Here is a 13,742-nt window from a genome sequence, read left to right on the forward strand (position 1 = left end):
TAATTGATAAATATACCCATTTATAGCGGGCTTTTTTTTGTATTTAAAGGAGATTGCTATACTCTCTTAGATTGTTTTAAATAAAGTGTTGTAATACGAACAAATGAAAATAGACTATCATAATAAATAAATCAATGGTACTAGGTTTGTATTCATTGCATTTAACACTATTTAAATTTCCACTAGTACATTCAATTTTCTATTAAAGTCATTGTACTTCAAAACTTTTATTGAATTACATTGTATTTTTAGTTTTTTTTCCCTTATCTTGGAAAATCAACCCCATTATAATTTATAGTAATAAAAATAGCTTTGTATTTGTATGACATCACCATAATTTGGTAGATCGTTCTAAATATAGTGTTGTAATGTAAAGAAATAAGAGTATAATGTTATAATAAATTATTTAGTAAAAGTATGTTGCTATTTTTTTATTCTATTTAAATGCAAGTTGAGGTGTGTTAAAGATCTCACTAAAGCTATCTCATGAAGAAAAGCCCAAAATTTTGAGTTACTAAAATCCCAATTATAGGAATAATGTATACTACCAAAATTTCTGGTTAATTGCAAGAAATATCAAGATACCTTACCAAAATCCCTAATTATAGCAACATATTTTAAATTTTACTCATAAAATAACATAGTTTCAATTTCTTCACAACTATAACAACCAATAAAATGTTGCAATAATTGAAAATTTAGGTAAAGTATATTGGTATTATATATTGGAAATAGGTTCCTATTATGAGTAAAATTTAAAGTATGTTGCGATAATTGGGAAAAAGTTGAATTTTGGTTGTTTGTTATTAGTAAAAATTAAAGTAAATTGCTATAATCAATAATTTTGAGCAAGTACCCCTTTAGCATATTACTATAATGCCCAAAAGATTTTGTTGACACGTTGTCTTGTCTGTAAAATAATAATAGTCGTACGATCAAAAAGATTTTGCAAAATAGTATTGGGTTTACACAAACATTTTTTTTTTGTAAAGTCACAAATAATGTCTTTTATCTCCTCCTTCTAAACATTAATGAACACACATGCGTATAAGAAGCATGCTTGGAAAAGATACTGGACTCAAATTTATCTCTTTTTTTGCTTATTTTCGGAAACGAACATAGCTTTCATTTCTTCTATTGATTTGTTTATTATAGCATCCTAGATTAGACCATTGTACTTCCGTAAAAACTAAATATTATAAAGTTTGCAATAATAATAAAGAAAGTAACATCATGCTTGGAAAATGGAAAGAGGTTGTAAAATAATAATAACAATAATAATAATAATAATAATAATAAAAAGAACAAACAAATACAAGTTACAAATAAATATATATATACACAAAGTATTTTCTGAAAGAATAATCCTAAATCCGAATACTACTTTCTCCTTTCATGTCTTCTTTTTCCCAACACATATTATTTGAATCTCACATCGTCATATTATGCTCCATCTTTCTCATGGGAATTTCAAGTTGAGTAGGCCTACCGATTTCCAAGTGCTCCGGGACCTCCGTGGGACTCACCAATTCCCATTGTGGTGGGTTTTGATGATTCCATTCCTGCGATGACTCCAAGTTTTCTCTCGGTTGGACTCGACTAGGATTCAAACTAAGCATTATCATAACAAGTCTGATTGCTCTTCTAAAACGGCTCTCATTGTTGTTGTTCCATCGAGAGCCATGGTAGCTAATAATGCGTTGTTCAATTTTGTTGTGGAGCAACCGATAGAGGAAAAGTAGTAAGCTTAGTGTTGAAGTGGCACCGGATATGACGAATATTCCCCAAAAATTATCGAGGCTAAGTCTTTCTGATTCCACCCCGGAATCGGAACTTGAACAGTTTTGGGATGTATCGAGCCATTGGTTTTCCATGTCGATAATTCTACCTTCTTCCAAGAGGGATAAAATTGCCCCTGACACATCATCGGTTATCGGAGAATCTTTCGGGAAAACCTACAAAGATGCACGAAAAAGACATCATCGGTTATCGGAGCATTTGTTACATAGGATAGAACAAGTTTTCTAGGGCTATTTTGATGACGAGGACATTCATGTCTTTTACAATGATGGAAACCGAGAGCAAATCCATGTCACATCTTTTTGGAAGGGACAAAAAATTGGAATTGTTTTATCTTATCGATGTGAGCTTCTATCCCATCTTATTGAATTGGACAAAAAACTATAATTTTGTCTCATTGACCTTGGTCTATAATTCTATGATTCTATGTCTCACATTTTTTGGTTGGACAAAAAAGTTGTAAATTTTATTCTATTCACATTAGTTTATGTCTCACTTTTCGGGTGGCATCAATGACCCATTTTTTTTAGTTATGAACAAAAACTTATAAGTTTGTATCATTGATATCTTGGTCCAACTCACTCTTTACCAAATACATTATAATACTGTTATGTTATGTTATGTCATGTCCTGTGTAAAAAAAATTGTGCGTTTGTATACTTACAAAGCCTAGACCGCCAAATTTGTAAGAAGGACCAATGGCCATGTACTTATTGCAATACTCTTTGAGAAAGTATTTTTGATAGGGGAGCTCGAGAAATGCAGCCACTATATTTCCATTTTTGAAATTTTCGGGATATTCGTCTTGGCTTGTTATGTTCTTGATATTTTTGAGGTTCAAAACATCCGTTAAGTACTTGCCCACGAAAGAATCTGGATCACATCCCACGGGTGCATTGTCTCTCCTTACCAACTCGATGTCTTGCACTGTGGGCTCTAGCATACGAACCGTGAGCATTGTCGTAAGACTAGCCGTGTAGCTTGAGGTTAAAATGAACACAACAAAGAGCCATATCATCACAACCACCTTGCTATGATTGCTTCTTATATTCTCTCCTATATTCATATTTGCATATCATAAGTATTTTTCTCATTGGGTGGAAGAAAAGAAGAAGGAAAATAGGTAAAACGTTGATGTCTTAATACTTTAAGCCAAATTTCTTAGCTTAATCCGATAAATCATTTTATTCAGATTAAGTCAAAAAGAAACAATCATGTACATACATGAGTGTTTCTGTGTGACTTAATGCATAGATAACGACTTAATAAAGAAAGTAGGGTTTTTTTCCATTAAGTCGTAACTTTTTGTAACACTTAATTTTATCAAATAAAATTAAACCAAATTACTTACTATGTGAGAAGAAAAGAGAAGAGAAGGTGAACCATAATGCAGTCCCGAGTTGATCCATCCATCGTCCTCTAAACTCTCGATTCACTTGGTGCTCCATGAACCACACTACAAACATTGTGTAGAACAATATGCCACCCGAGGCTAACCACATCTCTATCGTGAATGGTCTCATAAACTTCCATGCCCTTTGTGGGTCCGTTCTCACTGGCACCACCATCGACAACCCCGACTCTGTAAATGGCTGCGTGAACTCAACGTACTTTGAGCGGTTTGCGAGTATTGTGACATCACCAACAACCGCATCGTATGTCTTATCATCGAACGAATATGCATAAACGACAAACATCATTAGGTCATGTCGGTTGGTAATATTTCATATTAAATGCTCATTTTATGCAACTATATTTCTATGATTTATGCAATAAAGTGGTTTTTAAAAGCAATATGCAACCACGTGTCATTTAGGGTGAAAATATGCATACATTGTACCTAGGAAAAATGCACAAATTGATGTTTGATGTTCATCTAAAAATGTGAAATATTGAAGGACAAAATGCTAAATTAGGAAAAATGCGATACTTTGTTACATGGTTCGTGCTTTTGATGTTAGATAGAAAATGACAAATATTAAAGGGTTAAATGCAAGAAATAGCAATGTGCTTTCATTTAATTGTGTATTATAGGATTATGATACGTTCATTTCTCTATATTATAAAATTGTACTTTCAATTCTTTTTCTCATTAGGGAACCGAATTTCCATTGTTTTTTTCATAACATCGTGCTTTAAAAAATCTCATTATGACATTGTATTTTATAATCTATCTAATTATCGAATGAAAATTAGTTTGTAGTGAAGATATTTCTATAATTAGGTAGTTTATCAAACCTATAATGCTTTAAAGAAGGAAATGAAAGCCAATAAACATATCAATAATAAAAGTACATTTTTATTTCAGGCATTTGACCTAATATGGGCTAAATGCAAGAAATAAAAACCTACTTTCCTTTATGATATAGAATGCTTGCCATTAACAATTTCCATGCCCGAACACAATGCATAATACAAATCATATAAGTTTATCTATGTCTAGTAATTAAATTTTCTGATAATGAAATTAAGAAGTACCTTATAATAGACTTTGTCAATCAGATCATCATAGGAGCCTGTATGGTTTATGAATTCGTAAGGTAACGTGTATCCATATTGCTCCTCCAAAGTAGCGACAACAGCCCTAAAAACCGCGATACAAAAACCGGAATATTTGGTCTCGTTTGTACTCTCGATCCATTCGACTTTCACAAACCTCTGGAACGAAGTAGAGTCGGGAACCCCAATCTTCATTTTCTTCACATTGTTAGGCATTGTCCATCCTTTCGGGATTCGGTTTATTAGATCCCCGGGCCAAATTATAGATAACTGTTTTAAACTATGATTCGAAAAACCTGACTCGGGTGACCAAAATGCAAGCTCTTTGTAACTTTTTCCAACTATATTCACTAGTTGAAGCACTTGAGGTTCTGATAGCTTTCCATCCTTGAAAGCTATCGTATTGGTTAAACCAGAGAAGTTGTTTGATAGAATTGTATCCAACAACTTCTCTTGGAAACCATTGTCTGTATCGTTTGGATTTCCTAAACGATCCAACGCACGCCAGACAGTTTCTACGCTATCGTATGCACGTATAGCGTAGATACATGGATCGGATTTATCCTCCTCAGGATAATTCGATTTGAAGATCGCTTTAAAGGTGGACCTAAACTCTAAAAATCGCGGGTTTTTGTCTGAATAATAAGTCTTGATTCCTAAAGCACCTTCCACGGGTCGAAAAACCAATGGGTCGATTGAATCAAGAATACTTGAAAACCCATTTCCAAGAATCCAAACCGAGTCTCTCCCAGTTAATCCGAGTTTATTAGCTTCATCAAATACCCGAGTTGCAGTCGATAAAGACGACTTCAACACAATGAAAACCCGCGATTGCTTTGTTGTCAAAACTGTCGCTAAATCGTCGCGAATGGTCTCCTTTGGATCAAATGGTGAAGTGAAATGAGGAACAACTAGACGATGTTCAATTATGGAATCGATCTTTTGAAGTGCATCGGATAATATCGAGAAACCCTCGTATTCACCACCATACACATTGTCTTCATAAATCGCAATGATTCTTTTCCAATTATAAGATTTTATGAGTGATACAATGCAATTTATTTCGTTAGATATATCAAGATCAGTCATTTGTACCAAGAAAGGCCATTGAAGATGCGATAGTGGCTGTAAAGCGGCAGTAGTCGATGAAATAACAGGGACTCGAGCTCTTTCTCCTACTTTTGCTACTACTGTTGTTTCCTCCCATGAATTCGTTCCAATTATTACCCGCACTTTTTGCTTTTCGATCAATTCGTTCGCTACAACAATCAACATATAAATTTATCAAAGCTTTAGTTGTTGCAATTCGAGATATATAAGAAGAGAAACAAAGAGAATATGAGTCGAACTATAATAAATAATCAACATATATGACCCCAACAGAAAGGTATAAATATAAATGCAAAAGTAAAATCAAAAAGTTGAATAATTACCAGAAGAAGCAGCTTCAAGAGGGTCTCCACTAGAATTCGTAAAATAAATAGCTAACTTATGATCTTTGGAGCCTGAATTGAGCTTCTGGACAGCGATTTCAATGGCGGTTTTTTGTTCTTTTCCTGCTCGGGTTCTTTCATCGATGATCACTCCTATGTTCGTGGTTCGATTTTCGGCTATTGTGGTCAAACTGAATGATAGAATTACTGATACGAGGAAGACGGAGGTGAATTTTGAAGGTGAAAAAGAAGGCATTTTGGGACTACATGTTTTTGGATATTGCGTGATGCTGAATTTATAGAGAATGGAATTTGTCAAAATTTCAACATAGATTTAGTCAATGATGAAATGTAAAGAAGTGACCAAAGTTGATTCTGGAATACTTGTTGCTTACACAATTTGTTACATTTGGAGTAAATTACAGTTTTGGTCCTGTTGTTTGTTCCAATCTTCACATTTGGTCTAACTTTGAAAAAAAATGATATGGTTGGTCCTTATGGTTTCCAAATCCTGCACCTGAGTCTATTAGTGTGTATTAATGAAGGGCTTGTGTACCTCACATGAGGGAAAAGTTGTCTTTTCGTTTGGAACTTGATACACCCAACAATTTGTCGTCATAACACTCCAACATTAATTGAGACTTTAACGTATACATCATCACTTGTCAAAGACATAGTCGATCATCAAACCTAAGAAAACCCCATCATCTACCATAGGTTAAAGGTTCATATCATAACATTATGCGAAGAAAAATCAAGGTAATCATATAATATTATGTGAAGAAAAATCAAGGTAATCAAGATGTTCTAACCTACAATGTGGAGTATTCGCACATTTGAAATTGTTGTGGGTACAAATGAAATTTATAGTTTTAAGATTAAATATTTGCGTAAAAACTTGAAAACTTTTTATCTTGTCAAAAATTTTCAAAACTAACACAACCATTGAACCCTAGTATCATTGTGTAGGTTGATCGCAAGCTACAAATTACTAAAAAATGATTTTTTTTTTTTTGTGTAATGTGTATATATTCATATTTGAATGTGCATATATGCACATATATACATTTGTGTATGTTGGTGAATTGTTTGAGATCGAAGTGGCTAGAAGACGTGATATCGTCCAGAATTTGGTGGCTCGAAGTGGTGTCCAAGTAACATGGTGTATTGTCCAATTTGTTTTAGAATCCTTACGTAATAAGGAAAGTATAGATATTTTTCTGTTAGGAATCCTAGTTTAGTACTAATAAGTTTTGTTTAGTATAAAACCATAGATAGTTCCTATAATCAGATTATAAGTTGAAGTTTTGAGATAGTTTTTCTTCAATAAAAATACATGTAAGTTTAGGCATCTTACTATTGTTCTTCTTGTTTACTGTAATTCTGTAATTGGTATAAGAGTGAGGAGAAGGCCCTTGTGGTGATTTTTCGCTTGTCACGTTGATAACTAAGGGGAAAATAGGAACTAGCCGGTGATGGCAGGAGAAGAATCGTCTCAGCCACTGACTTCACCGACCTTTCAATGTCCGACCCTTACGACAAATTACACCATCTGGAGGATGCACATGGAGGTGTTACTCGGGATTCATGGCATCTGGGATGTGATAATCATGGACTAGATGAGGTGAAGTAGAACACCATCATGAAAGGATTGTTGTTTCAATCGATTCCGGAAGATTTAATCCTTTAAATAGGTAATCTAGAAACTAGAAAAGAGATGTGGGAAGCGATAAAGACACAAAATATGGGGTCTGATTGAGTAAAGAAAGCAAGCCTCCAAATGTTATAGAGTTCAAGAACATGAAGATGAACGACACCGGCTCAATAGACGATTTTGCTGCAAAGCTATCGGGAATTGCTTCAAAATCAACCTTGCTAGGAGAAGTCATGGCAGAACAGAAACTTGTGAAGAAATTTCTTACGAGCCTTCTTAGGCGATTTGTTCGCATTGTAGCATCTCTTGAACAATCCTTGGATCTTAAAACTATAGGTTTTGAGGAGGTGGTTGGTCGCTTAAAAACCTATGAATGAACGATCAAGGGTGAAGATAAGGCATCTGAAACACATGCAAAGCTACTCTATTCCAAAGCTGAATCATCCAATGAAAACACTGAATCATCAAGAGGTAGAGGTCGGGGTTCAAGCTATCGAGGTCGAGGTCGTGACTTTGGACGTTGTTGGGGTAACGCTCAAACTCACGGTCACTCGGAATCCTATAAAACTCTTAAAGATCAAAAGAAAAAGGTAAAACAACACGAGTAAAGAGATCTCTCAACACATCCAATGTTACCGATGTGATAAATACAAACCTTAATGAGCCACATGAAGGAAATATAAACCATGAAGAAGGAACATTCTTTATGATGAATACAATTCAAGAAATAGTGTTCTTGAACGGAGACAAATATGTCCCTCCAACGACTGAGTCAAATGTTGATGAAGACGGAGTTTGGTACTTAGACAATGGTGTGAGGAATCACAAGACTGGTAACAATTCTTATTCTTCTGAATTAAATAAGAACATATCGGGAAGGGTAAGATTTGGAGATGGGTCATGTATTAACATTAAAGGGAAAAGATTAATTTTATTCGAAGGAAAAACAGTGAGCAAAATATTATGAAAGATATTTATTACATTCTATTCACTCGTAGTAATGGAATAAGCCTTGGACAATCGACTATATCATGTTGCGACATTAGAATGCGAGGAGACTTCTTAACGATGTGAGATGGAGATGGAAGATTACTAATGTAAGTCCTGGGAAGTGAAAACCGTATCTACAAGATCCGTTTAAATGTTGGAAAACAAAATTTCCTACAAGCCAAAATCAATGAAGTAGCATGGTTATAGCACTCATGGCTTGGCCACATCAACTTTGGTGCAATACACTTAATGCATGAGCTAGCTAAAAGGGTAATGAAAATTAAACATCACGACCAACTATGTAAATCTTGCATGGTTGGAAAGAAAACGAACAAGTCGTTTCCAAAGAAAGATAACTATAAAGCTACAAATATTTGTGGACTGGTTGATCCCCCTACCCAAGCAGGTAGTATTTACATTTTAGTTCTTATTGGTGATTATTCTAGATATATGTGGTCTTTTCTTTTGAAGCACAAAAGTGATGCATTCGAAATTATTAAAAAAATTCAAGATTTCAATTAAAAAAGAAGTGGTAAATAGATTAAGACATTCCATACGGATAGATATGGAGAATTCACATCGCATGAGTTATATAGTTTTTGGGATGAAGAATGGATAATATGAATGTTGACAACTCCTTATGCACCTTAATAAAAAGGAAAAGTTGAACGGAGAAATCAGACTCTATTCGAGATGACACAATGCCTAATGAAAGAAAAAGACATTCCTAACCATTTTTTTGGGGGAAGCGGTTCGTCAGGCAGCTTTCTGCATAAATTGAACACCTACTCAAGCATTGATAGGTGTCACACCATTCAAGAAATTTTAAGGTGAAAAACCAAACCGTGAAGATTTGAAAGTATTTGGTTGTGTTGCATATGAAATAATAGTCTCAAAACATTTGAAGAAACTCGACGGTAGGTGTCACGACATTCGAGCTCGACTAGATTAAAGTCGAGTCAGTTTTGAGTATTTTTCAATTCGATCTCAAGTTTCTCGTAAGCTGTCTCATCCCGTTTACACCCCTAGTTACGATTTTAAATGTCGGACCTTGGTGAACTAACTTGCTACTTGGTATTGAAGTATTGCAAGAAAACAGTTGTATAAAGTTGAAACAAGAAAGTTATGCCATGAAAATTCTAAAAGAAGCAGGTATGTAGAAGTGTAATGCAACTTAATATTCGATGGAGCCAAGACTAAAGCTGTCTAAAACTGAAGATGAACCTGAAGTTGAAGCTACCTATTATCGAAAACGAGTAGGTTGTTTACGATATCTCTTGCACATGCGGCCAAATTTAGCATATCCAATTGGAGTAATTAGTTGTTTTATACAAAGTCCAAGGGAATCCCACACACACACCATTAAGCAAATTCTTCATTACTTACTTGGTACAACATCTTTTGGAATAATATAAAAACGAATTGAAGATTTGAGCTTGCTAGGCTACAATGAAAGCATGCATAATATTGATATAGATGATGGTAGAAGTACAGTAGGACATGTTTTCTAGCTTGGAGATTCACCTATTACTTGGTGTTCTCAGAAGCAAGATACAATAACATTGTCCTCATATGAAGCTGAGTTCATGGCAGCTACTACAATTGTGTGTCACAGTTGTGTGTCAGACAGTCTGGTTAATGGAGTTCTTGATTAAGCTGACAGGAATAAAGAAACAGAAGGTGCTGATTCAAATAGACAACAAATCGGCAATTACTCTATCAAAGACTTTCATGGTAGAAGCAAACACATCTACACTCGATTCCACTTTATTCGAGAGTGTTTTGAAAATGAATAAGTGATAGTTAAACATGTTTCTGGAGATAAGAAACGAGCAGATCCTCTAACGAAGGCGAATTGTCTGAGATCAGAGTGGCTAGAAGGCATGATCGAGTCCAAAACTTGGTAGCTTGGAGTGGTGTCATAGTAACTTGGTGTGTTGTCCAATTTGTTCTAGAATCCTTGAGTAATAAGGAAAGTCTATAAGGAAAGTATAGATATTTTTTGTTAGGAATCCTAGTTTATCACTAATAAATTTTGTTTATTATAAAACCATAGATAGTTCCTATAATCAGATTATAAGTTGAAGTTTTGAGATACTTTTTCTTCAATAAAAATACATGTAAGTTTAGGCATCTTACTAATGTTCTTCTTATTTACTTTAGTGTATGCACATTCAAATGTACATATAAGGAAATCTAGAGAGTAGTCCAGCTTTTGGGAAAAGTTTCAAAAAAGTCATATTTTTTTTTAACAGAAAAGTCTCATTATTTTAAGAAAATCATCTAATCTATAATTTGCTATTCAAATATAAAAAAAAAACGACTTTTTCGTTAATTTGGGCAAAATGTTAAATAATCGAGATTGTTTTGTTCAAAAAAATTTTTAGGACTTTATTGAAATTTTTCCCAAAAGTTTGAGACTTTTGTGTAGATTTCCTGTACATATATGCACATTTATATTTTTCTTTTTCCTCTTGTATTTTTTTATGATTCTAGTCATGCGACTTGCATAGACGATGTATTTAAAGTTGTGTTGTGGTGTTGGTTTCAAAACTTTTCGTCGATTTTTTTATCTGAAGTTATCATATAAATGTTGGATCCCAAAATAACTTTTATATATATATATATATATATATATATATATAAAAGAAAAATTAGAAACCAATTTAGAATCAAATTCATAGTATAAACCATTAAAATAGCCTGGGGATATAATCATAAATAATACAAGTGAAATTTTTGTTGACAAATTTACTTTGCTCCAATGTTTTAAAAATTGGTTTTTTAGTTGAACTGATATGGTGACCGTATCCCAGTTCAGTAAATTTAACTGATTGGATCGCCAGTTCAATCGGTTTTTATAATTTTTTTTTTTTTTATCTTTTTCCTATTTTTCTATATACATAGACATGCATATATTTAAACATTAATATTACATATAAATACAAATTGTAGATCAATCAAAATACATTAAAAAACCACAAAACCATGTGTTTTACACCGATCTGCGTATATCAAAAAGAAAATAATTTATAATAAGGAAACAAAATATAGTTTTAGATGGATACAAACATATTGAAAAACATCTAACATTTACAATGTGTTTTTATTCAAAGAAATCTAAGTATATGTGAAAAAATAACAAAGTTTGTTATGCAAAATGATTTATTTTCATATGTTTTTATTTAATTTAACAGGTTCAACCGATTTATTTTAACCGGTTGAACTGAGTTTTGATAAAAACTGACCGGTTCATTCTGATTCAGGAATAGATATAAAATCGGTGCTAGTTGAATCGCTCACTTCTTTGGTTTCCGATTCGACCGGTCGGTTCAAACTGGTTTTTAAAAGACTGATTAACTCTGTGGATTCACGAATGTCTGTGAATGTCGGTGCATGATCTGTTATGTTGAATTCCTAATTATATGGGTTGAAAACTAGTATTTCTTTTAACTTCACGGTCCAGCTGTTCGTAACTCTTAACCATGTATGTTCCTTATTTTTATTATTTATTTTTGACGTTTTAGTCGTGTTATGTGTTTTAAAGTAAAGCAAAGAAGAAAAGATATACACATATAACTTCTTGTAATTAGTTTCAGCGGTACCAAGCTTTTTTTTTACAGTACATCAAATAAATTAATAAGAGATAAAATATTCAAAATCACGATTATCTTAGCATACACGAAAAAACAAGTTAACTAACCTTGAATGATTAAAAAGTATCAAAAAGATACATATCCGAGCTTCCATTGAGCTTGAGCCTTAACAAGGTGTAGAACCTCTAATATAATTGGTACCACCTAGAACTTCGATCGTGACCATGGCATAGGCATATAACAATAACATAAACATAGGAACGAAAATCGTGAGGATTTAGATTGACAAAAATGATTTGAATATATTCAATGGCGGTCCTACGCAGTGTTAACTTTACTCTTTGCAAAACTAAACAAGAACTTAGGGTTCCAATTCTAAAAACCCTTAATTTTAAAATTTATTATGTTAATTATATATGTATATATACGTATTTCTTAAGTTACAAAACAAGTTGGAGCACACCCTAGTGGTAAAAGCTTTGATTTAGCAAACCAGGGGTCTCAGGTTATTTGCTTACATGAAAGGTCCTAATTTTTTGTTTGCTTAGAGCCCCAAATTGATTGAGCTGTACTGACCTTAGTGTGTGCGGACAGTGCGATCGTATAAGGCTTCAGATTTTAGAAGGCTCTGGTTTTTGGGACAAATATATATTTATGGTGGTGGTACTTTTATAAAATACATTTATGTGTTAACATTTAGTTGCAATCTTAAAGTTATTATATAAGAACTGAGCCCTATACTTTGGCAACTTTGATCCTCATTTTTTAACCATTTTGATATTTTTGATCTTTGTAATCGATATTTTTACATTTTTTAGAAACCTTTTAATATTTAAAGTTTGGCCATAAAACTTTAACGGTTTGACAACTTTGATCCATTTTCTATTTAGGAACCTTTAAATATTTAAAGTTTGGCCACAAAACTTTAACGTTTTGACAACTTTAACAGTTTGACAACTTTGGTCCTCATTTTGAGCCATTTTGACACTTTTGGTTCTTGTAATCGATATTTTTACATTTTTTAGGAACCTTTTAATATTTAAAGTTTGGCCACAAAACTTTAACGGTTTGACAACTTTGATCCCTTTTCTATTTAGGAACCTTTTAATATTTAAAGTTTGGCCACAAAACTTTAACGGTTTGACAACTTTGATCCTCATTTTTTAGCCATTTTGACACTTTTGGTCCTTATAATCGATATTTTTACATTTTTTAGGAACTTTTTAATATTTAAAGTTTGGCCACAAAACTTTAACGGTTTGACAACTTTGATCCCTTTTCTATTTAGGAACCTTTTAATATTTAAAGTTTGGCCACAAAACTTTAACGGTTGGACAACTTTGATCCCTTTTCTAAAAACTTGCTAATTCCTACCGCTTTAATTCTTTAACTATTTTCACACTTCTGGTCCTTCCAGTGAAAACTTATACATTTTTTCATAAAAACATGAACAAAACGGTCCAGGACAAAGCTCGGGCTTGTCATCCTTGCACTTTCTACATCTGTCATATTTATCGATTCAGAAACAACATTGAAAGCTACTGGCCCCCGTGTAGCGGGGGTAACCTTTCTAGTTTTAATTATGAGAAAATCAAAGAAAAACAAAATAAATAAATAAAATATATTTATAAATTTTAAAATTTACCAACAAATTAGGAATGTAGTTATATCCAAAGAAAAATACAAATCTATTTTTAATATAAATTGTTTTCTTTTTTGACTTTTGTTTTGCTTCTAGTGCTCTGCTACCCAACATGTGAGAGTTTTGCA

General features: G+C 33.1%; 1 protein-coding gene across 1 annotated transcript; it reads right to left on the bottom strand.

Annotated features, from left to right (window-relative positions):
• Nucleotides 1-1,255: 1,255 nt before the first annotated feature.
• LOC145005027 (glutamate receptor 2.7-like) lies at nucleotides 1,256-6,032 on the bottom strand. The gene is made up of 5 exons (XM_078964074.1): nucleotides 5,733-6,032; nucleotides 4,279-5,558; nucleotides 3,152-3,461; nucleotides 2,465-2,856; nucleotides 1,256-1,955 (listed from the first exon to the last, which is right to left on the bottom strand). Exons 1-5 carry the CDS (start codon nucleotides 5,986-5,988, stop codon nucleotides 1,431-1,433), a joined length of 2,763 nt encoding a protein of 920 aa, XP_078820200.1. The 5' UTR covers nucleotides 5,989-6,032; the 3' UTR covers nucleotides 1,256-1,430.
• Nucleotides 6,033-13,742: the final 7,710 nt, after the last annotated feature.

Source organism: Lactuca saligna, chromosome 7 (assembly GCF_052625555.1).
Source record: "Lactuca saligna cultivar CGN05327 chromosome 7, ASM5262555v1, whole genome shotgun sequence".
Taxonomy (NCBI): Eukaryota; Viridiplantae; Streptophyta; class Magnoliopsida; order Asterales; family Asteraceae; genus Lactuca; species Lactuca saligna.

Excerpts from the sequence above, each read along its gene's own strand:
- LOC145005027 (XM_078964074.1), bottom strand. The coding sequence starts at position 5,988 with ATGCCTTCTTTTTCACCTTCAAAATTCACCTCCGTCTTCCTCGTATCA. Across the intron at positions 2,857-3,151 it reads TTCTCTTTTCTTCTCACATA|GAGAGAATATAAGAAGCAAT; the intron begins GTAAGTAATTTG and ends ATATGAATATAG. Across the intron at positions 1,956-2,464 it reads AATTTGGCGGTCTAGGCTTT|GTTTTCCCGAAAGATTCTCC; the intron begins GTAAGTATACAA and ends GCATCTTTGTAG.